A 25890-nucleotide genomic window follows, 5' to 3' on the forward strand; every position below is an offset into this window, starting at 1 on the left:
TTGCAATTTTTCTGACATATTTAGGGCATCCGAGACAGTGATTTATGATTGACGCACGTAGTAAGTCTGAAATAATAAAGTTTAGCTCACAAACCTTATTAATTTCTTAAATTTGATTTACTTCTGCGTTTTAGATGCTTTTTTCCTAATTTTTTAAACTCGCAAGAGCATAGAGGTCTAAAGTGTCAACAAAATTTTATATTTAAATGCGGAACACTTGTGGCTTTTAGGATGAGAAAATATTTTATTATATTTGACTAACTTCTGCTCAGATTTTTTTCTCTCAATACTATGAAATGATCCTGACATGAAACTGAGTGGATCCGCATTAAAACAAATCCATTGACCTCCATCCAGATGACTCATTTTTATGGACAACTCGCGCTTGATCAAAAATTACTGTCAAAATTGTTATCACAGAAAAAGAGCATATGGTTCCCAAGACAGTGCTTCTGTATATCTTCCGTATTAAGGCTGAGGAACGAGCCAACGGCCTTGAGGAATCGAACCTATGTTGCCTATCCCGTACAAGATTAGATAGATAGTTTTAATTCGGAATTAAAGCATTTTTAATTTTATTCATAATTATTTTCTTTCCAAATTTAACTATGTCATGTTAAATAGTATTGGTGTACGAGGGGCGGTCAAAAAGTTCGCGGAATGGCGGGGTTGGCGGGGGTGAGGTCGCTCCTCCAGGTAGCCGCTACTTGAGTAACTCATAATTACTATATATGCCAATTTCTAGCCTAATTGGGTCATTAGCTTTCGAGTTACAAACGAGTGAACAAGTAAATCGGGAACAAACTAGCCACTATGGAGAAAATTGAACATCGCGCCGTCGTAAAGTTCCTCACCAAACAAGGAAAAACGCCTCAAACTATTTTGCAAGAGATGTTAGCTGTTTACGGAGACTCTGCTCCTGGTAAAACCATGATTTACAAATGGCACGGCCTTTTCAAGCAAGGAAGGGAGTCAATTGAAGATGATCCTCGACCTGGACGGCCCATTGAGGCCACTACGCCGGAAATCATTGAAAAAGTTGAAAAACTTGTATTGGAAGACGGAAGGTTGAAGAAGAAACAACTTGCAGCATCAGTTGGAGTATCAGAAACCACAATTTTAAATATTCTTCATCAACATCTTGGCATGAGTAAAGTGTGTTCAAGGTGGGTCCCGAGAATGCTCACGCCGCTGCAAAAACGTGAGCGCGTCAACTGTTCCCGCGAGTATTTGGACCGCTGTGGAGAAGTTAGGGAAGAAATTATGGCCCGAATTGTAACCGGTGATGAAACTTGGGTTCACCACTATGAGCCTGAGTCAAAGCAGGAGTCGATGCAGTGGCACAAAAAAGGCACACCACCCCCAAAAAAATTTAAAGTGTCGCAATCGGCCGGAAAGATCATGGCGACTATTTTTTGGGATACTGAAGGTATTCTTTTGATCGATTATAAAGAACGTGGTGTTTCTATAACGGGAGAGTACTACGCTTCCCTATTGGACCGATTAAAAGAAGCTATTAAAGAAAAAAGAAGAGGAAAACTGACAAAAGGTGTACTCCTTTTGCACGACAACGCGCCCGTTCACACGAGTCATGTTGCGACGGCTGCCATTCATCGATGCGGTTTTGAACAACTACGCCATCCACCCTACAGTCCAGACCTGGCCCCTAGCGATTTTTATTTATTCCCAAAGATGAAGAAAGAGCTGCGTGGAAAAAAATTTAGAGACGATGATGAAGTCAAGTCGGCGATTTCGGCGTATTTTGACGCCCAAGACAAAACCTATTTTTTCGACGGTATTAATAAGTTATATGCCAGATCCCAAAAATGTATTCGTGTTAAGGGGGAATATATTGAAAAGGAAAAATAACATAATGTATCATTTCATCTTTTTTCCCAGTCATTCCGCGAACTTTTTGACCTCCCCTCGTATTATTAATAAATTTTCGTACAATTTTTATCTAGATTGAATGATTATCATGGCTCCAACTGTAAAAGTTAGGGGTTAGTAAAAGTTAAAATTTTGGTGATGTGATAAAAAATATAAATTTAATGAAATAATGACTTTTCTTCTCATATTCTGTAGATATAAAATTATTTTTTGTCAAAATATAAGCTTTATATAAACCGTCAAGAAATGGATTCAACTATGCGCAATTTTGACAATTTCTTGGGATAGCAGCCTTAAGATTTCCCCAGTACCAGTAAAATAAAACACACTGTATACATAACAATCGCGAGTCTTTAAATTCGATGCATATTCTCACGGGCCGGGCCGCGCTCTGGCAGACAGCTCACAGCACACGCGAAATGCCCCGGGAGAGCCGGTCATGTCGGGCTACACGCCGCAGAGGGGACCCGGTCACGAACCATTCATTATGTTACCCTCATTTACCTTCATTTATGAAACTATCGCCATTATGCAATGGTTCAAAGTTCAGCGTTATTTCAACTTCGGTCAGATAAACGTGTGCGCGCAATTGTTTTTTCTCGCAAACGCTGACGATATAACCTCGACTTTTGAGCTGCATTGGCATTATTTTTACCCTAATCTCTTCAATGATTAAATTATATGTACCAAATGAAACTTAATATAACTCTATTCCTTACTTTTTTTAAGACAATAAGGGACGAGACGAGCAGGACGTTCAGCTGATGGTAATTGATACGCCCTGCCCATTACAATGTAGTCCCCTCAGGATTCTTGAAAGATCCAAAAATTCTAATCGGCACCATAATTGCGCTCGTCTCCTTGAGACATAAAATATCAAGTTTCATTTACCCAGTAATTTCACTAGCAACGGCGCCCTTCAGACCGAAACACAATAATGTTTACACATTACTGCTTCACAGCAGAAATAGGCGCCGTTTTAGTACCCATAATCTATCCAACATTCTGTGCATAGGAGCCTCCCACTGGTAAAATACATGAAATAATGAAAGAAATTTAGTTTAATAAAAATAAAAAATAAAAAAAACACGTTTTGTGCAAGACTTTACAAGGTTCTTGATTTTTCTATTATTTTTACTTATTGATAGCAGTTGTTCCTGGGACTCTGTCATTTTAATTAACTTATAACGCATAATTTAACTAAAATTCCTTATCTCTCATTATTTTATCTATTGTAAAAAAAAATATGTTAAGTCAGCTCATGTCATGTCATTATAAGATTCTTAATAAAGTTATACTATACTAGCTGACCCAGCAAACGTTGTATTGTATGATACAAAAGTAACTGTTGATCGTAGATGGGTGAAAATTTGGAGTTATATGTATTTTTTAATGCTGACTCATAATCAAACAAATTTAAAAAAAAATGTCAAAAAAATAAAAAAATCAAATTTGGCGTGGACCACCCTTAACATTTAGGGGGATGAGAAATAGATATTGTCCGATTCTCAGACCTACCCAAAAGGCATTTAAAATTTTATGAGAATCGGTCTAGCCGTTTCGAAGGAGTTTAACTACAAACACCGCGACATGAGAATTTTATATATTAGATTATGTATCATAAAATTATACTCACAACATTCAACAATGAGACCGTTTCTGGTTTTAAATAGCGGAAGCTGTGTGTACAGACTATATAGAGCACTATATAACAGCCTAGCGAAACTATCTAAGAAAAAAGCGATTGTATGAAACGTAGTCATTGATAGAATAACAGATGACGGTTATAATCTTGTAAAAAACGGATATAGCCGAAATCCACTACGTTTTAAGCAACTGTTCGCTTTCAAACTTAGCCGGATTATACTTCGTCGCACTATTATTGTAATGACTATTTCAAACTTATGTCAAATCACTGCACGTTTCATACTACACAAAAATTTAATTTTAGGCAGTCCCGGCTCTTATTTCGTAGTATTTACATCCTCTTGGTTATAAAATTCCACGATATCCGTAATAGTAGATTATACAGGGAATAAAGGACTGTCTTTCGCCATAGGTGAAATATTGGTATATAACTCCAGAATAATTTATTTTTTGTGAGGGAGTGATGTAGAGTCCTTAGTAAAAGGATGTATTCAAGAAGTACAAGACTAAGACGGCTCTATTCTGAAGGCAAATAGTCTACTATTCACACTTTCAACGAGACAATTAAAAGAAAGTTCTTGAAAAATAATAATTCCTGCAGTCATTAAACTTTACTATTAATAATATGTATAACTATTTTAAGGGCCTTGACTTTTTTTTGTTGATGTCCATTTCAAACAAAATCATCATAAACTCTAAGATATATATATGTTAATTTTTCCCCTAGTAAAATTATTTTATTAGAGGAAAAAGTGATTATTAATATTATATTAATAATCTAAAACTCGTTGATTTATAAACGGAGTCAATTAGTATCAGCTCAACATTAAAATGTTTAAAAGTGATAGAGTCAACGCAACTCTATGTAATGCCACAATTTATTATATTTTTTTGTGTTATTTATTATTATCTACTTATTATTGTTAGTTCTAAATTCAACACAAAATCATCCCTAACTAATCTCTAAAGCATAAATCTACATCTTAGATAATTAATACGTCTAGATAGAGTCTTTTGCTGTTATACAACAGACGAAAACAGACCAGGAATATTACTTTAATGTGCGTGACAAGCTACGTCTTACACTCGCGATGACACTTTGTGAATTGCTCAAAATAGAAATTAGTTCTGAACTCAACCTTTTTTTCTTTTTTTTCGACGTTTTCACAGCTGTCATAAATCTATCTAGATGTATAAATGGTCTAAGAAGTACAACTGCTTTTTGAGAGGAAATAGAGAATTACTTTGAAATTTCGTGACAAATAATATATTTTCAAGCAGATGTGAAATAGTACTTCTAAAACATTCTCCATGTTAGCGATCCCTAACGTCCCTGTCATTTTCCCTTTAAACAATATCCCAGTACTGGAATCACACTTTCTCCATTAACGTACACAGCATAATATACCTACTACAACTGCGAGGCAAATAAAAAAGAAAGCAAAATAATATTTTACCAAAAAAAAATCAAAATAGTGTATTTGATTAACGCGTGTCAATCCCCCTGTCTGGGACACAGTCCCCCTGAAAACGTGATCTGGAAAGGTCACGAAGCGTCGGGTTAGCTAAAATAATAATAAAAATGTAATTTAACACTAACTCGAATGCAAAAACACAGTTACAATTACACGCGTTTTAATCCTATAAAAAGTGTTTTATTTAAATTAAATCAAAATTTCAATTTAATAAATTTCTACTAAACACAGAAAGGTAAAACCTACTAGGTAGGTACTTAAGCATTTTCTGAAATGATGATGTATATATATATATTATATGCTATCGTGAATGAAATCTGCGTCCCGCGAAAATAAATAACAGAAGCGATAAAAGTGTTTATTTAGATATAACATCAATTTGAAACTACCAAATGGGCATTAAATTATCAATATTTTTATTGTATTTATGGTTCACTAGTTTTGGCGATAATATTATTATATGTCGCGGGCTTTCTTGTAGGACTATTTAAGATAAACAATCCCAAAAACCTTGTACAATTTACATGTTATTGGCAGCTGGTGGCAGCTTTTTTCTTACTTACTTGACACTTATCGTTATATTTTGGATAATTCACACTATATCTTTATAAATTATAGCCTATGTGTAAGCTATGTTATTGCAAAGTCTCATATAAAATCCATTCAGTAGTTTTTGCGTAACGGAGTATCAAAAATACATTCATACAAATACTACTATTACGTTTATAATATTAGTAGGATACTTATACACTACTTAGTATAGTGTACTTTTGTATTTAAGAATTGTTTTGTATGTTAAACAATAATGTAAACAACGATTAGTATTGACGGTCCATAAATAGTCGGTCTGGGACCAAGAGTAAGTAATCGTTATAAGAGACGATGTTGAAAGGCAAGGTCTAACTCAGTCATTTACGCGGTCAAATTGAATCGACAAGCATTCAACACCTGCGTATAAACAAAGGCTTTTGAGGAATGTCTCGATGCGCGTACAGTAACTAGTGCCTTAATGAAGGAAGCGTTTGTACAAGAAACTACAGATGTGTTCGTAATAGGTGCGGAAACAAGATAATGAGAGAAACTAGGCAGTTTGAGTTGATAGATGGATAAAACATGTACGTCAATAATGATATTATTAAAGTAATTCTACTAATAGTTATTGTGTATTATCAGTAATACGACATAATCTAATATATATAAATTACGTGACACGTTGTTTGTCCGAGATGGACTCCTAAACTAATGAACGGATTTTAATGGGGATTACTTCATGGAGTGCAGTTTGGTTCAACTTGAGAGAAAGGATAGTTTTTATTTCCAATTTTGACCCACAATTATTTTTATTTTCAATATTTGTTTTGTATGGACATTTTTTCTATGAGAGAATTTAGTGACGCACGGTTTGACAGTTCCGCTGTGAAACAATTTCATTATAACAACAGAGAGCATGTTTCACGAAATAATTCTTGATGTTTTGAAATATTATTGGAAAATTCCTATAAAACAGTATTTTTTTATTATCTACAGAACGGCGTCTGTCGGGTCAGCTAGTATCATATAAGGCATTAATCTCGCATTATTCTGTTAGTAAATCAATAGATCATTTGATCAATTCCATGACGTGCCTATAAAAGTGGAGATAGGGTGGGGCTAAGTTGGGCACTCAGAAAGTTATGCGAAACTAAAAAATCACTTTATGGATAAAATAATTTAATTAATATTTTCATAGTACTCTTCACCAGTTTCAATACAGTCTCTAAACCAGTTTTAGATTTTTTTTTTAAAGTGTTAAAAAGTGTTTCGTTACCGACTTACCGTTGAAGAGATCTTCTACGGCCTTCTCGAACGCTTAGCGTATCACCATCGGCGATCCCTTTCAGTTGATTTTGTATTTTAGGGAATAAAAAGTCACACTGTGCTAGATCAGGACTATAAGAAGGGGGACTCATGACACTGGTGTGGTGTCACGTAATTCCCTTGTTTTGAGCGCTGAGTTTGCGGGCGCGTTGTCGTGGTGAAGCAATAGCACAGAGCCCGGTATTAGGTCGCCTGTCGCTCAAGCCAGTGAAAACTCCTGGCAGGCATTTTGTAGTAAACCTACCATTCGGCGTTAATGCAGCTTTGATTTCGTAGTGGAATCGACACTAAATACCCCGTCACAGCGAAGAAACTAGTGATCAAAATATTTCCTGTGCTTCTCGATCGCTTCACTTTGGTAGGCGTTGGTTCGTTTTGAAACAGTCACACTGTCCACTGACACTTTATTTCGGGATCGTGTTGATAAATCCAGGATTTGTCACCTGTCACAATGTCGTAAACTCGCCGAGACAAGCCTGCTTCAATTCAAATTTATTGATCATGTCACGGCACCATTCCACGCGGGCCAGGTTCTGAGTTTCGGTGAGGTTGTGCGGCAACCAGCGCGAATTTGAAAGGTGGCATGTTTACTCGTAAATAATTATATATTTTTAAAAACGTACAATCAGCCAGGCCTTCATAGCTCAAACATAAAACTTTTTTCGTAAAACTTTAGGTGAATTTAACGGTATTTGCTAAATAGCGTCCAACTGAACCCTTTCTAGGACGTACATAACATGGCTATTGAACAAAACTTTGTAATATTTCTCACAAGTTGCCTGTCATGGTCATCAAATAAACACAGCTGGCATTTTATAGCAGTCGCCTTATATTTTAATTGCTGTTATTAACTTTTTCCGTTTCATTTGTCAGTTAAAAAAAACAATTATTCTTTATTATTCATTATTTATTAAATTCAAGTGGGCAGTTATTATATCTGAAAGACTCCAGCAAGGATGGAATCAAGTATTGTTGAAAAGTAAATATATCACTATTAAATAGTCCGTTCATTAGCAGAATAATGTTATTACCGTCATTAAATATTACGAAGGAGTTTACCAAGAATCGCCGGAAGATGGCCTCATAATCAAACTCTAATCTAAATTAAATCGTAACGGTTTTTGCGCTTCTGCAGTTTGCTGAATACTCAGTAACAGAAGTTTTTGTTCATTTTGTTTTTAACGATTCAATATAACTAGCCACTGATTACCGCAAACAGAATCACACTAAATTAGGAACAGCTGCTCAAGAATGATTTACATTCCTAAGCGCATCTAAAATGTATAACTAGACCTTCAAATCAAATCAAAATCAAATCATCTTTATTTGCGGGATCAATTCACCTTTATAAGTATATAAATGCACACAAAAAGTTATTATAATTTTTTAACCGACTTCGAAAAGAAGGAGGTTCTCAATTCGATTGGTATTTTTTTATGTATGCACACCGATTACGCTGAGATTTTTTTTAGCTGATTTTCGTGATTCTTGAAAATTTTCAAATAGTTTGGCCCAGTCGTTTTCATTTTATAAATATTTTTATTTACGATGATAATACACAAATAAAATTTGAAAAACAACAAAATTTTATGAACGATGCGGGACTCGAACCGACGACCTTCGGCGTTCCGTGCCTGTGCTCTAACCGACTGAGCTAACCGTTCGAGTGACGTCTCGTTATAAAATCTTGTATGCTTTGTTCAACTCTCAGGTTGTGTCTTCATCTACAGGATCTACTTTACAGTTGATAAGAAGAAGGGTTAGGCCTAGAAGTGAGGGTTATCACTTTAAAAACATAACAAATTGTTTACGTGGATAATGTTATTATAGCTTGTGTACTGCTTTTTTAGGAGTTTTCATTTAGGATTAAATATTATTATTATTATCCCGTTAGTGGATAAGTGGGTTTATTGTACCCGTCATTCAAAGTTAACAAACGTTCTTCGCGATATTCCAGTGTCTCACAAGAACATTTTTTTTTATCAAAATAAGAGACGAGACGAGCAGGACGTTCAGCTGATGGTAAAAGACACGCTCTACCCATTATAATGCAGTGCCGCTCAAGATTCTTGAAAAACCCCAAAAATTCTGAAGGGCACTACAACTGCGCTCGCCAACTTGAGACATAAGATTTTAAGTCTCATTTGCCCAGTAATTTCACTAGCTACGGCGCCCATCGGACCGAAACACAGTAATGCTTAGAAATTACTGCTTCACGGCAGAAATAGACGCCGTTGTGGTATCCATAATCTAGCCGGCATCCTGTGTAGAGGAGCCTCCCACTGGTAAACATGAAATAGGGGGTGTATATAATGGCACGCGGAACTTTTCGTAGGCCTACCCTTAACTTAACAAAATACTATTTAATATATGGTAATAAAAAGCAACGAAATCTTATAGATTAACTGATGAATGAAACAAAAAATTAAAAAATAAAACAACGTTCAAAAAAACTGACAACTGAAATCTTATACCTCAAATATTAATAAAATACTATTTATTATTTGTATGTACTACATTTTGATAGATTTGAAGTTGTTGCCAAGCCAAATGTAATAGTAGGTACCTACTCCCCAGGCGTAACTTTGAGCCAAATCTCGAATGTTTTGGTCATGGTCAAATGAAGCAGGGTAGATATAAGAATGAACCTCAAAATATAAATCACAAAAGCTTTTTGGAATTTCTGGAATGCTTATTTAGACTTGGAATGCAAAGGATTCACGACTGCCGAAAACGTGACACGCCGTGACAAAGGGCGCGCACGCACGCCTTTGTCACGTCAATGGAATCGTATTTTTAACGCGATATATTGTTTCCGACAAGAAAGTATTATTGCAACAGACGATGATCTGCGGTTTCAGAATTTAAAACTGGAGATATGACTCTATAATTTGTTGTCAATTACGTAAATTAATATTTCGCATGGTGCATGGGTATCTCCAGTAACATTACCGTGTCCAGGTCGTTACTATACTGTATATTTTATTAAGAAGAGAGCAAAAAAGAATGCTGGGAGAGTTTATTTTGCAGTTTCTTCTCTCTCAGAGCGCCATTTGTTTCCGAGGCGGTGGTAATGTATGAACTTTGAACTGACATCACAAAGAATCCTAAAGGAGTCAATTTTGAGAAATGCCATTTATTCCAAAGGAAGAGTAAATCACCATTTACTTAACTCTAGTGGCTGTAAGTCCATCTTTCAAGTTCTCCCCTGTCATCCTCAGTTTGAGAATGTCGAGGTCTTTGTAGCTTAAAGAAAACTTATCGGAGGTAGGAATAACATAAATTGAAATCTGGGAGCGTCTACCGTTGAAGACCTTTGATGCCTAAGACAAAATAAAATATGAATTCGACGCTTTATAAGGCCAGCAACGCTATTCTCTGATTTCATAAAAAATAATCGTAAAATTCTCATTTGAAAGTGGCACAACCATAGATAATTCATAAACTTAAAAAGAATAAAAACGTAATTAAATTTTAGCAGTTCCCTTAGCTGGTCGTACTGTTCTCGGCTCGTGTGTGAGGACGTCCCACATAATGTGAGATCATTATCAAAAAATTATAAAGTTAATCCCATAGACGATTCTTTGGTAACGCCTACACGAGATATTATTACCAGTCACTATGTAATTAAGACATATTAAATCTATAAAACGTTATTTATTAATCATAAATAATATTCCATTGTAAACAGATATGATAATACGTATTAAAGAAACTTCAATACTCATATTAGGTACCTACTCAATACTTATTGTATTCGCGAATATTCGAGCGGGAGGCGCCTGAACTCCCGGGTTGTTTTTGCAGAAAGTATTGGAAGATTCTCTTGATTCTTCAAAACCTTGGAAATTAATTAGGGACGGCAAGGTTAATATTTTGTAAGGGTATTGTTTTTAACTGTTTAAGAGTTTGTATAGAAACATTACGCCGGCAAGTCGAGATCTCCAATCAATGAAAGTCGAAGCTTGAATTCTTTTTGAAAATATCAAAATTGTTATAGGTGTGTTATAAGTATAACATTTCAGGAGTCCCTTTATTTAACAAAGAATAAGATCGACAGAACTGTTTTTTTTTTAAATAACGAAACATAATATGTGGCGCTTGTCAGTATAGTATTATATTATTATAAATAAAAAATAAATTCTAAATTGGGATAAACGACGAACTTCAGAGGTAGCAAACATAATAAATAAAATACGCATGACATGATAAGCTTCTCCTCTATTTAATATAGATAATGTACCTACTTAATTATATGTAAGTAATACGATAATGATTTACTCTTTGAACTGCATAATATTACTTATCAGAAGTAAAAATAGTGTTCGTGAACACATGCCCGGTAAGGTGCAGACGGGCGGGATACCGGCGGGGTTCAAATTATCGATAAGTGTTCGTCGATAATTGTATCGTGAGAAAACCACGAGGTCGGACAGTCCCGCGTGTAGGTACAGTCATACGAAATTATTATAAAAAACAAATATACTTACCTACAATAGTTTTGTAGCACACTTTTTAGTTTTAACTAAAGAGGATTCATATTATATCGTTTCATACAGTCATCTGTACTGTGCGCGCGGCACTGAGCAATCGAGCGCAGTTATGACGTACTAGGTATTATATTTTTTTTTCTATGAAAATAAGGGTCGAGACGAGCAGGACGCTCAGCTGATGGTAATTGATACGCCCTACCCATTACGGTACAGTGCCACTCAGGATTCTTGAAAAACACAATAATGAGCGGCACTACAATTACGCTCGTCACCTTGAGATGTTGAGTTTCATTTGCCCAGTAATTTCACTAGTTACGGCGCCCTATAATGCTTTACATCCTGTAGTATCCTGTGCAAAGGAGCCTCCGTCTGGTGAATATTCTTTGGTTATAGTGAATGGTGCTTTAGTATCTACAAAATTAAATTCCCTATACAATGACGTAAATTTTATTCCAAAATATTTAACCAGTATGGAGTTAACTCGACTTATTATATTAAAATAGAGTCACAGTCAGTTATTTTTTTAAACATGAAAAAATTGTGTCGTTTTTAAATCCTCATTGTTTAGCACATATTATTTATTTTTGAAAAAGAAAAATATTTTCTTCATTATATGTACTTCAAGGCGCTAAATTTTTGGTCGAAGTTTTAAAAAATATAACAATTTTCGTATTCCTATAGAATTTTCTTAAATAAGGTTATATATTATATTATATACTCTCATATAAGGTTATATATTATACCTAAATAGAATTAAGTATTTCGAGAGTTCAGTTTCGGTAGGACCCTAGTCTTAAGAGTTAAGTGGATACTTTGCAGAAAGCATTTTCCGAAAGAAGAAAAATTTTGGGATAGTTAAAGAATTTTATTTAATTAATTAATTAATTTACTATACTAATAATGATACTTGAATAGAATATCTCATATCTCATGACTACCAGGCAAAATAAATCTGTGGTACCCAATATTGATTGATTTACCTTCAACCTTAGAGCATACTCCTAACTTGAAGTCCGTGAAGAAATAAGAATAACACTAAGGTACTAAATACTCTGGGTATTCAGAAAAACATAGATTTTAATATAAATACATACCGAAAACTATTTACGTTTTGGTTTTGAGAAGTGCGCGGTAGCTGCCTATAATATATATACCTATTTATCATGTAACGGTCCAAAATCTGACGTTCTCGTGTATCGCTAAGATCGAGTAGACACACGCGTGACGCGTAAATCACAGAAAGTATTAAACTTTAATTATAAACGAAAGCATTAGATGCAGTAAAAATGAATAACATATTATTAGAAGGTATAAGTTTATTTAAGCGGCTGACTGTACCAACAATAATTTAGACACGCAAATTGTAATCGGCATTCGGTAAATGCAGAATTGGCAGCAATACCAGAATTACAGGTAAGTACGTTCGACAAAGGCCTAGAACACTCAAAAGTACAAACGAAATAATAAAACCTATATTCAAATTCAAATATTTATAATATTCAAAATAGGATGTGACATCACTTATTGAAAGTCAAAAACTACCACCCATTCCAAAACGATTCCTCAGACCTGAGAAGAATGGGCGCAACAAACTCAGGGGAATTTTTTTTCATCAAACAAAAATATATTTACAAAGTAATATTGTACTTACAATTAAACTTATTATTTAATAGCCTGAGGGCGGTTGCTCCATTCCCAATCTGTGGTATAATTAAGAAAATCATTTATGTTATAGTAACCTTTACCACACTTTTCAACAGACAGTTTGAAGTGTTCGGTTCGGTTCGAAGTTTCGGGTGGCTCTACAGCTGAATCTAACTCGCACTTTTAATTAAGTGTATGTAAAAAATTAACAATCTTCCTACTGATATTAATGTAACCAACTTCAACCATCATCATCAAATTCAAAAACACTTTATTCATGTAGGTCACGGAAATGACACTTAAATGTAAAAAAAATTGTAAAATTATTGTTTCTTATTGAATTTACCGCTACTTCGTAAAGGGTTGAGCTAATGAGAAGAAGTAGCAAGAAACTCATTACCACTCATTTAAGTCAAAATTTACATTTTAATCTATACTAATATTATAAAGCTGCAGTGTTTGTTTGTTTGTTTGTTTGTTTGAACGCGCTAATCTCTGGTACTACTGGTCCGATTTGAATGATTCTTTCAGTGTTGGGTAGTCCATTTATCGAGGAAGGCTATGTTTTTTTTTCAAATTAGGGATCCGTAATAAAATTGCTATTTTGTAACACAAGGTGTAAAATCGAAAACCTATTTTTGCGTGCGCTGCAAAAACTATTGACAATAGAACAAAATGATGTACAGGCTATAATATAGGCAATATTTTATTACTTATAAAACTATCGCGTGAATTATATTTTATATGGCAAAACAACGTTTGCCGGGTCAGCTAGTTTGATTATATAATTTTAAATTTATCAGCCGGAAGACGTCCACTGCTGGACAAAGGCCTCCCCCAAACACTTCTTTAATAAGAAATAATTATTATTTACCATTCCCGAAACTTATTAAACCTTCTTGTATTGTACTATTACATTCAAATCAAAACAATGTATTAAACTAATGAAAAATAGTGAAAGCGCAATATAATTCCTCGCCGGCTGCTCTTGTGATTAGATTGAGTTATACATTATATGAGCCAATATCGTGAAATAGCAACGGAAAGGGAATGTTCTCGGTCAGTGGAGCGCTCTCAGGTGTCGTGGTATTGCAGGCCATCAATCCGAACCGGAGCGAATCAAAAACGATTGCAATTTGATCCGCTTACCAACGAAAGAATATTGCTCAAACGTGCACGTAAAAATTAAGTTGCACATTACATCTAAATGAAAATACTCCTACACTAAAAGTACAGCTGCTCCTAAACTAAAAATTTGCAAAGCGCTTGTGCATTTTTGGCGTTGCGCAAGTGTGTAATTTGTGATAATTCAGCTTACACAAATTAAATTTGAAAATATTATTTATGAACGATGCGGGACTCGAACCCACAACCCGGGACCCGCGTGAGACTTGAACAAGAAATAAAAGATTTATCAACAAGACGTTATTCCAACGGTTGGCTCAGTGAAAAGAGCGCTTGGAACGCGAGAGGTCGCGCCTATTTTTTTTTTATGGAATAGGAGGACAAACGAGCGTACGGGTCACCTGGTGTTAAGTGATCACCGCCGCCCACATTCTCTTGCAACACCAGAGGAATCACAAGAGCGCGTACACCTTTCTTAAAAAGATGTACGCGCGCCTTTAAGAAAGGTGTACGCGCTTTTTTATGTGCACCTAAACCTAGATAAGAGATACCCCTTTTTCTGGGTTTAGGTTTACTTTAAGAAATTGTTATGACTCATTATTGTCGAGTTGACAAACGCGTCTTTGTTTCATGAACAAAAACGAATATTTGAACATTGAACGGGCTGGTCTAAGCATTGGGTATCTCCAAAGAATATCCTATTTATTGCCTATAATTATGTGGACGGCAGAAGACTAATTTTTATTAATTAGCTTCGGAAGAACATACAAAAATATGAAATCAGATTAGGTAACTTACACGTTCCCGTATCATCGTATACCATAAGAAACGGCGACAGTCTGGACTTATCGTATAGACGATCTGACAGAGTGATACTATTTGACCAATTTTAAATTGACTATGTGATTCGCTTTCGTTTTCTATCTATTCTATTTATAACACTTTGTTTATCTATCCGCTAGAACATTCTAAAGGCCGTTCACAATATTCAGTATATCCCTTACTTGAGATAAAAATCGTAACTATCGCTGACTTTTCTGTCCCAATAAACTTATCGACGGTAACTCACCTTATCGGTACACACTGTCTGTCAATGGGACGACGCATAGCTTACCAGCGATAGAAGTTTGTATGGAATTTTCAATTCACGCGTGCCAATATAACACGCTGGATGGGGCAGCTTCAGATTATTGACAGCTAATTACTGACAGTAGAAGGTAGTAATTTATCTCTATCTGTAGATAGTATATTGGGAACGGCCGTAAGTCTACTTTGTAATGAAGTGTATCTTTACACAAATTAAATTTATAAACAAAATTTATGAACGATGCGGGACACGAACCCGCGACCTTTCGCGTTCCGTATGAGTGCTCTTCCAATGAGCCAACCTTTCGAGTGACGTATCGTTGATAAATCTTGTATATGTCTTGTACTCAACTCTCAAGTTCTGACTTTTTCTTATCTGTATCTCAGTGTTTCTTTGTAATTATTATTACAAAGTGTCATCCCATGGTGTCATATGAGAACTCCCGGAGATTCTGTGTGATGGTTTAATTTCAGATGAGTCAGAGGAATTATTAGCAAGATAGTAGGCAGGTATCTATAAAAATATGTATATTAATAAGGTTAATAAACAGTTTCCTTCAATATCAACACTAAGTTATAATAACCTTTTAAAATAAAGAAATTAAAATTTTTCTACTAATTACATACTAAATGTATGTGTTAAATTAGGAAAGGAATATTAATATTCTGGATACTTCTCGTTTGATTTTAAAAAAGTTATTGATATATTTTTACTGATTAGGTAACGTCCTATTGATGCCAATTAAAAGATTTTTGATATCTGTAATAGTTACGGAATAAACGCCACTTGTATATAATTATTAAGATACACATATAAGTATTCAACATTAATATGAAGCATTTTAACCTAACATGTCTTACTAGTACTTACTTTATTATTCTTATTTAATTTATGTCCTTCATAAGGTAAAGGTACTGAAGATTAATTTCCAGTTTTGTATCGTTTTATAGTACGCGAGCATCATGCCTGGAGCCGATGCCATTTCCCATATTTATAAAGAATTCAGGGAATTCAGAGCACTCGCAAGAAATTGATTGAACACACTGTACAGTTGGTCACCGCTTTATGCGAATCATTTTGTTCTTAATGTGATCCGCTGTCGTTAAGATAATATGACGATTTAACCTTTATTATTAACATTAAGTTATGGAATTTTATTTTGATGCAATCAATCCAACATTAGACCAGTAACTTATCAGAAGAATCCATTAATAATGAACAACAGCCGATTTTTGGTCATCCCCTATCGCCTGAATTATTGTTCGAAACTGATAACTATCTTGAAAAAAAGGGATGTAAATTATTTACATAAATTATTATTATGTAAATAATATATAACAATAATAAGAATAATAATAATAATAGTAATCTATTATTATAAACGGAAGGTTGCGTTAACATTTCAACAAAAAACTTGGAAGTACCTACCTATCTTCTTAATTATTTTAGAGCATTGGTAACAAGACCACCAGCTCAAACCACAATAGAAAAAAAATTAACAAAAAACAACCGACTTCAAAAACACTATTCCAAACCAATAGACACTATAATAATAATCAATCCACTAAAAATATAAAACAAGTTGCGTATCTTTATATAATCTAACCCCCTTATTCATAATAGTCGGCTAACTTAAAGCATTGCTAATTCTCACTCTGTCTTCTTCTATTGATCTAAGTCAGAATGAGAAAAAACACTCCTTAGCGGCTGTTTAAAGTTAGCGGACCATTATGAATAATGTAAAAATCTCAAAAATCTAATTCTAGTTACGATTATTGTTATTTTTGGAATCGGTGTCCTCCCGTCGCGGCCCCGCTCTTGCTTTCTCACGTCGCGCGTGCGACTCAAGCACATCTCATCTATAACTATGAATGTAGTTACAAACCTACCTTAGCTAACACAGACTTAAATATCAATTTTCGTTTTTTTTTTCATTTATGTACTCTATCTACATCAGATGTAGGTAGGTATAATAACTGTACCTATCTTTTGAGTTACTTAATAATGAGGAAGATTTTTTTTATACAGATTCAATAAAATCGTTTAAATATTTATTTCTGTCTTGACACAAGTACAAATTGATAAGAGAGAATCCCTTTTTCTTTAGAGGTATGGATCCCCGAAAACCTTAAAACCTTAGATGGATAACTGGGAGTAATGATAGCTTACACAAAAAGCTAATTAACTGATTACTTAACACCTTATGAGGTAAGCACATATATAATACCTATGTAAGTATAGCATCAGATCGACAACGTGTTATTAACAATTCGATGTAGAGATCTCCCAACCTCATAACAGAAAATTTATTTATTATACATACGTGGAAAAATGTTGTTTCAGAAATACTTATTACTAAGGCGTCTTACACACATTGTATTAATTATTATTGAACGATGTTGGTAATTGTTTCAAAATGCAAACGATTTTTAGTTTACTTAATATTTTTATTTGATAACCGACTCAATAAAATAAGTGTGTAAATATGTGTGAGACTTAATGTGTATTGTTTTATTAAATTGTTACTAATATTACAACAAAATAAATCTTAGCACTATATTTACAATACTATCTATATATATAAAAGAGAATGTATGTTGTTATATTCCCTAATAACTCCTAAACTATTCGACCGATCTCAATGAAATCTTTTGTAATAGATTCGTTGAAGCTCAAGGAAGGTTAAATATATAATTTATATGGCAAAACAACGTTTGTCAGGCTAGTGATTACATAAAATTAAAACTATCAATACGGGGAAGCGTACCAAGAATACTGGCAGCATTTCCACGTTGGATAGCTAGGCTGATCTGTTGACCGAAATAGCTGCCAGCGATTGGGTTGCCAGTAGCCCTATTGAAGCGAGAAGATAGTTCTTTGTATATTCTCCGCGCCTCTAGTATACCAATATAGTATAAAAACTCTAGTCTCTAACCGTACCCACTTACTCCTAAAATTTGGTGGTGCACTGCCCAGCGGAAAGTATGAGAGTGATATTGAAAGAAGAGCGAATGCAGGAAACATGGTGAATGGAGCTTTTCACTCCTTTATGAAAAGGCAGAAGGTGTCTAATAAGGCTCGTTTGGCTGTGCATGAGGGGGTGTTGGTTCCAATACTCATGTACGGAAGTGAAAGTTGGGTATGGCAGAAGAAACATGAAAGCAGAATAAATGCACTTGAGATGAGAGCGTTGAGCAGTATGATAGATATAACTGAGTGACAGGATAAGAAATAGTGAGACAAGGAAACGTTGTGGTCTGAAAGAAGATGTTGTGACAAAAATTGAGAAAGGTATGCTGAGATGGTTTGGACATGTCGAGAGAATGAATGAAGAACGATTGGCGAAGAAAGTGTATAAGGCCAGTGTGAATGAAAGTGTTGGAAGGGATAGACCTAGGCGGACGTTTCAAGATCAAATCAGGGACGTCTTGAAAAAAGGCCATGTCAAGAGCACCCTGAACCGGAGAGCATGTATGAAAGGAATAATGAAAGTGGACGAAGCGAAACAAGTATGTAAGGATCGTAGCAAGTGGAAAGAAGTGGTCTCTGCCTACCCCTACGGGAAAGAGGCGTGATTTTATGTATGTATGTATGTACTGCCCAGCGGTCGTAATGTGAACAATGAATAAATTATGTAATTTATTTGTGATTAAATATAAACTGTATACCTATAACTAGATACCTGTGTAGTCGTAAGATTGAAAGCAGTGTAAACTTCTTCGTAAACAGTTTAGTTAAAAACTAAACAACTGATATCTACTTATTTTGCCTTTATTTATAGTATAGATCCATTTATGCCCCACAAAACAAGATTTGTTTCGTAAATATGAATCTCTATATCTAATATGAATAACTACCTCTATATCCATTGGAAGTCAAGTTTGAAATGAAGTTTGATACATCCCAAATCTATTCGTGCAATGTACTTAGGATTACCATTCGTCCGTAATATATACCGTCCAGATTAAACCTGACAAATCCAGACGTTGAGACTCTAGTCCGGGTTTTGTCCGGCTCTAACTAATCCGCATTTATTTTTTTATATTAACTAATATCATATACCTAAGTCTTAAGTCGTTACGAGAAACGATATCTAAATAAACGGGATCAACTAAAAAGTCCGGACTTTTATCGAAATGTCAGAGTTTTTGTCAGGACTATTCAAATTACTAAACGGTAACCCTTGCGGCACTACCATTCAGATTAGCTTTAGAAATGTGGTGCAGTTAATTTGCTTTCATCCGTCCTCTCCGTGACCAAACCACCCAAAAATTCTCTTCTCTATAATAGGCATGATGACAATTTTGAACTTTTCTTCTAAAATGTTGTAACAAATATTAGTATATTGTAACAATCTAATAAATTTTGTGATACGCGCGAAAAAGCTTGTTTCATGGTGGCCGATTATGACGTCACGCCTCATTAATAAATCCTAACGAGTATTATAAAAAACAAAACTTCAACGCCAAGTGATGATAGTAGAAACAATAAAAAACTCTAACCTATTTTGATTGACAAGTCGTCAATAGTCAGCCACGCTTTGAAATAGTATTTTTAAACTAGCTAACGCACACATTGACAACACATTATTGGGCTGCCGGGTTGTTTGTACGCTAGTGTATTCTTAGTCTATGATTGTCACTACATTTTCTGTAACTCCACATCCCTCTCCAACAATAACTTTAATAAGACCAACAGAAATCCGGAAAAGCAATCTTCAATTACTGTAGGATCTAAAGTAGTAGAAGAATTATTATTTTAATAATATCTTAAAAAGCACTCCACGCTTTTTTTACAATAAAATATATATTTTTTTTACACTATTTTCAATTTTAATTCATTAAAATTTATTTTCTATTTGTTATTTGAATTTTATATAAAGCGTGTTTTTAGTTTTTTTTTAAACTTTTATTAATTATAAATTTTTAGTTAAATTTTCTATTAAAGCGTATTTTTAAACCTATTAATTACTTTAAAATCTATTCCTGCCTATCGACTATAGATAAAAATTATGTTAATTGACAAAAATCTTAGTTTGGAAATTGAATAATGGAATAATCTTATCAAATTAGTGTATTGTCATCGGTCCTCGATAAATCTACAAAGTTCGAATGAAATCTGGCCGGTCAAAATCGCGTCTAAAGGAGTCAGTTACAAACATACAAGTGAAGCTAATATAAACGGTATAAAAATGCAACCGAAATGGCAAACACAAAATTGATTTCATAGTTAATATTAAATTCGTGTGTTCTCAGTGTAAAAGTATTTATTCGCGCGTGGGGCTTCGCAATTAGGTAGGCGTGGAGTCTGCGCGCGCAACCTCTGACCCCGCATGCCTCACCCCGCGCCCCGCAGGCAGACCCCTACGACCCGCGAAAGAATTCCGAAATTGACTTACATCACAAAATTATCCGGCGATCACGAATGCACCGTCCGAGTGTAATTTATAGCATTTCTTTAAAAGACCTCATGGCTATAGCTGTCTACGTAACATACAACATACAACATGAATATTATAAATACTAGAGATGTGCCGATTATGACTTTGGCCCACTAGCCGACTAGCAAGCACATTGTTCGGTTGTAAAGATGCCAACTAGTCGGCCAAGCCGAATAGATATGTTTTTTTAACAAATATAATTTAATTTTGGAATCTGATTACCAAAGAAAAGTTGCATTTCGAAATGTAGAGACTTATTGTAAAATAAAACTATTAATAAACAAACAATGTTTTTATTTTTTGTAATCCACACATAAAAACCTACAAGGTAAGAAGCCGGTCATAGTCGGCGTTTTTTGCCGAATAATCGCCGACTACGATAGTATATCGGCCCATCTCTAATAAATACCCGGATCAACAATGAAATTCTATACATATGGACATATCATTCGCAGTTTGACAGTGGAACGGTAAAAGTGTGCTTGAAGACAATGTAAGCACACTTTTCTCCTTAGTCGTGTGTCAACTGTGTGTCAATCAGCAAGCCTAAGTATGCTATAAAAAGTCCTTAAATAATATATTAACGACTCAAAAAAAACTGGTGGGACTTTTCATGGGTACGGCTATTTTATTTATATATAAGATTGATATGCAAAAAGCGGAAGTAATTTAATAAAATGAATATTTTTTCATTAAATATGGTACAATATTTTTGACAAGACCCGCTTGTCAGAATGGGACTGATGAAAGGACACAGTCGGTGAAAACAATAGAGTCGCTCTTTTTAACCGACTTCAAAAAAGGAGGAGGCTCTCAATTCGTAGGTATGTTTTTTTATGTTTGTTACCTCAGAACTTTCGACTGGGTGAACCGATTTTGATGATTCATTTTTATTTGAAAGCTGGTGCGTCCCGTGTGTCCCATAGCAATTTGGTCCAGATCTGACAATGGCAACCATGACAAAACCATAAAAGTCTTAAATTTGCTATAAGTATGTGCGCAACAAATATATGATGATGATCAATGGAACTCCTTAACGACTTACAGTAAGGGCTTGATTAGATTGATAGACAAATTATTAGTTTGTGTACTATGTAGTTAAGAAATTTCACTACAAATAAATAAAAATTAACAAAAAATAACCGACTTCAAAAAACCTATTCCGAAACAATAGATATTATATGCAATAAAAATTATCAAAATAATTGCGTATTTTTATACAATCTAATTAATAAATCTAATTCTAGTAACGATTGTCGTTATTTGTGGAGTCGTTTGTTTTTTTGTTAAATTTTTTTTAAAGCCTAGTGAACAATGATTTCAATATCTTAACATAATATGTAAAATAATTCCATACTAATTTTGTGTTTTTAGATACTTATAATGTTATTTTTTACTAATTTGCAATAGTTCTTTGATCGCTTTTGAGACATACCAAATGAGCCTTTATCGACTGGATAAAATGATGTTTTGTTAAAGCATTCCTTTAAGCACCGCCCTTGTCCAATAAGAAAATATCAAAAACAATAATAAACGACATGATGACGTAGTGACACTACTTCACACTGATTACAAGATAAAAATATATAATTTAAAGTTAATAAATTTAAATATACTTTACCATAAATACTTAATATTATAAATTTGAATAAAAATTGGCCGGTTTGAAACTTACATGAGGAAATATCAAAAAGTTCAAACGTTCATCAACGTAGATACAATCAACAATGGTCGTTGAGCGGTTCTTCCAGTTCACAACGATATGGATACCCTGAAGATAAGCTTGAATTTCCTCACAAGAATCAAACTAAACCAAAATTAATCAAAAGTTAATTTACGTTGTTTGTGAAAAAGTTGCAGCGTGGCCGTAGGTATTCTTATTTCCTCTGCTAATTTAAACGGCATATAAAAAAATATACTCACTGTCCCGAAATTTCCTTAGAATCCTGATCATGATGGTGACCAGACCACAGGTGCAAGCTGGCACGCGCGCGGGCCACTAATGCGTCTCGCGATGCCAGCAGTCACGGTTCGATGCCTGACGGATGCAGTCACACTACGGTAAATATGCGGGGTGGATAAACTCATGTTAAGGGCCAATCTGCACAAAAACTTCATTAGTCATCATATCACTTATAAGGTCCTTTCGATAAGTCTGGCCTCACGCCCACATATGGCACCATATTTGTAACAGGACAGTTTTTACGATATCAATATTACCCTGGCTAACACGTAAGCAGAGCCAAAATTAATAAACATTAGCAGTAATATTTCGAAACCAACGTTCCAAACTACACACATCAAAAAAGTCTAAGCAACATGCATGATATTACAAATTTACCATTTATATTAATTAATTTCTCACGCCTTATGCCCATCCATTTGCACAAACCTTTGGCTCCGATTTTACGTTAATGCATGACAATGCGCGTTCACATACAGCTCGGCGAACCAGTCAATACTTGGCAAAAGAGAACGTCCAGGTATTGCCCTGGCCTGCACAATCTCCAGACCTCAACCCCATCGAGCACGCATGGGACATGCTCCAGAGACGTGTTTTGAAGGACTTGGACGTAGTAACAACAACCCAACAGCTGAAGGATTTGCTACAATTCCATTGGGAGCGAATACCGCAAGATGACATAAACAGTCTCAGTAATTCAATGAATAATCGTTGCCGACAAGTTCTGAATAGCAGAGGAGGCTATACTTTGTATTAAATTATCCTATTCTTTCATAATAAATTCATTTTCTTTAGAAATTTCATTTTATTAAGAAAATGTTTAGTTGCTTATATACCTTCGTTTCTGCAGTATATTCTAATATTGTTCATTTCTGTTATTAAAAGAACTTATAAAGACAACAGCTGTTATTTTTACTTCATAGGACCCTAAAAATATTACTATTAAAATAAAATACAACGTTATAATGTGAACAACCATCCTAAAATTTAAATTAGTACATGTTCCTTAGACTTTTTTTATGTGTGTATTTTCGCTTTGGTTTTAAAATCAATGCTTTTTGTGAACCTTCAAATCTTAGAGTACGTATTCTAAGCTTCAAATAGTACCTAGATCGGCGTTTTCTAGAAGTCAGAGCACGGAACAGAAAACCTATACATATCTATTATTGATACCACAGAATAATTTAATGCGGGATAAATGTAAAATATTGTATAAAACGAACAATGTTACATCACATTTAGTTCATCAGGTTTTGCTGTAGAATTGTAGAATGAATTGTGCAAATTTAATTTATATTTTTTTTATTTCTCGCAAGCGGTGATAAGTGAGAAAATAAATAGTTTTCCTAATTGAAGTAAACTTTTTTATGCCTCACTGTATGTAACTGAAAAGGAAAAAGAAGCAGTAAATTTCTTCTTTACTTCTAATAGTCATGAAATTCTTTGGAATTCTAAATTTTGGGTAGGTAATACTCATAAACTCAAGTCAATGTGAATTTGGGGTTTTTTAGGTTAAAGTGCAAAAATCATGATTTATTTTTACATTTCCCAGCAGTAGCGCCTTCCTTAATCAGATAATATTAAAACTAGCCGAGATACATACAGGAAGTATGCTCCAGTAAGCAAGCGGGCAACAACACAACTCGTGCTCTATGGACGCGGGGAGCTATTTACTCAACCGTAATTGTCTACAGGATACTGGCGGTTTCTGAGTCCCGAGTATATTATACTCTAGTTGAAATAATTTTAAATGGTATACGATTAACTCCAAAAGATAATCCGAGGTCTCATACCTAGCTAGCGTTACAAAAGTCTGATATTATGTATCTATCGGCGATTTTCAGTAGGTACCTAATTTTGGCGAGTCCCTTGGTGAGAATTCCCACTGTCAAGCAATAGGTAGCGGAATTAAACTTTTTAACGTCTAGATTCTAGACTGTTTTACCTACCTATTCTTTCTAATTCTTGTAAAGTAGATTGTCCAATGCCGGCTAGATTACAGGTACCAGAACGGCGCCTATTTCTGCCGTGAAACAGTAATGTTTAAGCATTACTGTGTTTCGGTGTGAAGGGCGCTGTATCTAGTGAAATTACTGGGCAAATGAGACTTAACATCTTATGTCTCAAGGTGACGAGCGCAATAATTGTAGTGCCGCTCAGAATTTTTGGGTTTTTCAAGAATCCTAAGTGGCATTGCATTGTTATGTAGTTATTAATTAGGTACAAACTAGGACGCAATATAAAAAAGAATAATGATAATATAAAAAAAAATATGATCCCGAAGAAGTACCTATCAAAGACGCTGAGGCAAAGATTCTTCCAACATATTCGAAAATGAAGCTATGGCATAGGGCTTCGCCCTGACACCTTCCTTCCGCCCCTCCCAGGGGGTGGTGAGAAGGCAACTCGACTGACTCGAGGGCAACATTGATTGATTCAGTAACTGAGCGATAAAGTGTACCGTCTGGACGATACCAAAGAATATACCTATTATAATAGTTTAAGTACCGAAGACTCACTCCGCAAAATCAATTAAAGAAATAGGGACTATTGCTATTCAATTAAATGCAATTCAGATCGCACAGCGCTTTTAACCCACATTATTTTCTTTTCTATTATTCACCTAAAGCTTGCCTCTCGTTCTATCGCGTAAGTCGTAGACAAGTCTACATCTTCTGGCGACCTTAGGGTTATATTCTTTTAAATAATAATTTAATCTGAATATTTAATTGAGAGTTATATAGGTATGTGCCGATTACTTGACTTTTATGAACAAATGACGTATCAAATAAACCCAGGTTAGGTCTTTGTTACAACTATATGTAGGTTAATACGCATAGGTACTTTAACCTAAGAAGATACGGCATACATTAGTGTACCAATCATGTTTTTAAAAAACAAATATCTTAAATTTTATGAGAATGATAAACGATGCGAACAAGATAGCCTAAATCATGTTCCTTCTCAGCTATTTTCAGTAGCGTAAACTTTATATAGTACCTACAATTATATTAGATTTTGACTTTAATATGTTAGTTATATAAATTAAGTATTATTAATTGCCAGATCTCGAATCGAAATTATACTTTGTCAGTCTTTTTTAACATATGCGAATTTAGACCGGACTTACAAGAATTCGACTTTTGCGATTATCCCTCAAACCTAGGTCCCCAAAATTGCACAAGTAAGAGGTATTGCTGTTCAAACATTTATAAAGAAGTTGATGAATTCAAAGAAGGTAGGTCTATCGGCCGCATTCAACTTCCGGC

The 25890-nt window shown here is 34.6% G+C and overlaps 1 protein-coding gene across 1 annotated transcript in view; it reads right to left on the bottom strand.

Moving 5' to 3' along the window:
• Positions 1-22638, bottom strand: part of LOC126974955 (uncharacterized) — a 32984-nt gene extending 10346 nt beyond the window's left edge. Inside the window, exon 1 of the mRNA XM_050822718.1 lies at positions 22582-22638. Coding sequence (XP_050678675.1) covers positions 22582-22612 — 31 coding nt within the window. The 5' untranslated portion in view covers positions 22613-22638. The remainder of the gene's footprint in view (positions 1-22581) is intronic.
• Between the last annotated feature and the right edge of the window lie 3252 nt (positions 22639-25890).

This window comes from Leptidea sinapis, chromosome 34 (assembly GCF_905404315.1).
Source record: "Leptidea sinapis chromosome 34, ilLepSina1.1, whole genome shotgun sequence".
NCBI classification, from domain to species: domain Eukaryota; kingdom Metazoa; phylum Arthropoda; class Insecta; order Lepidoptera; family Pieridae; genus Leptidea; species Leptidea sinapis.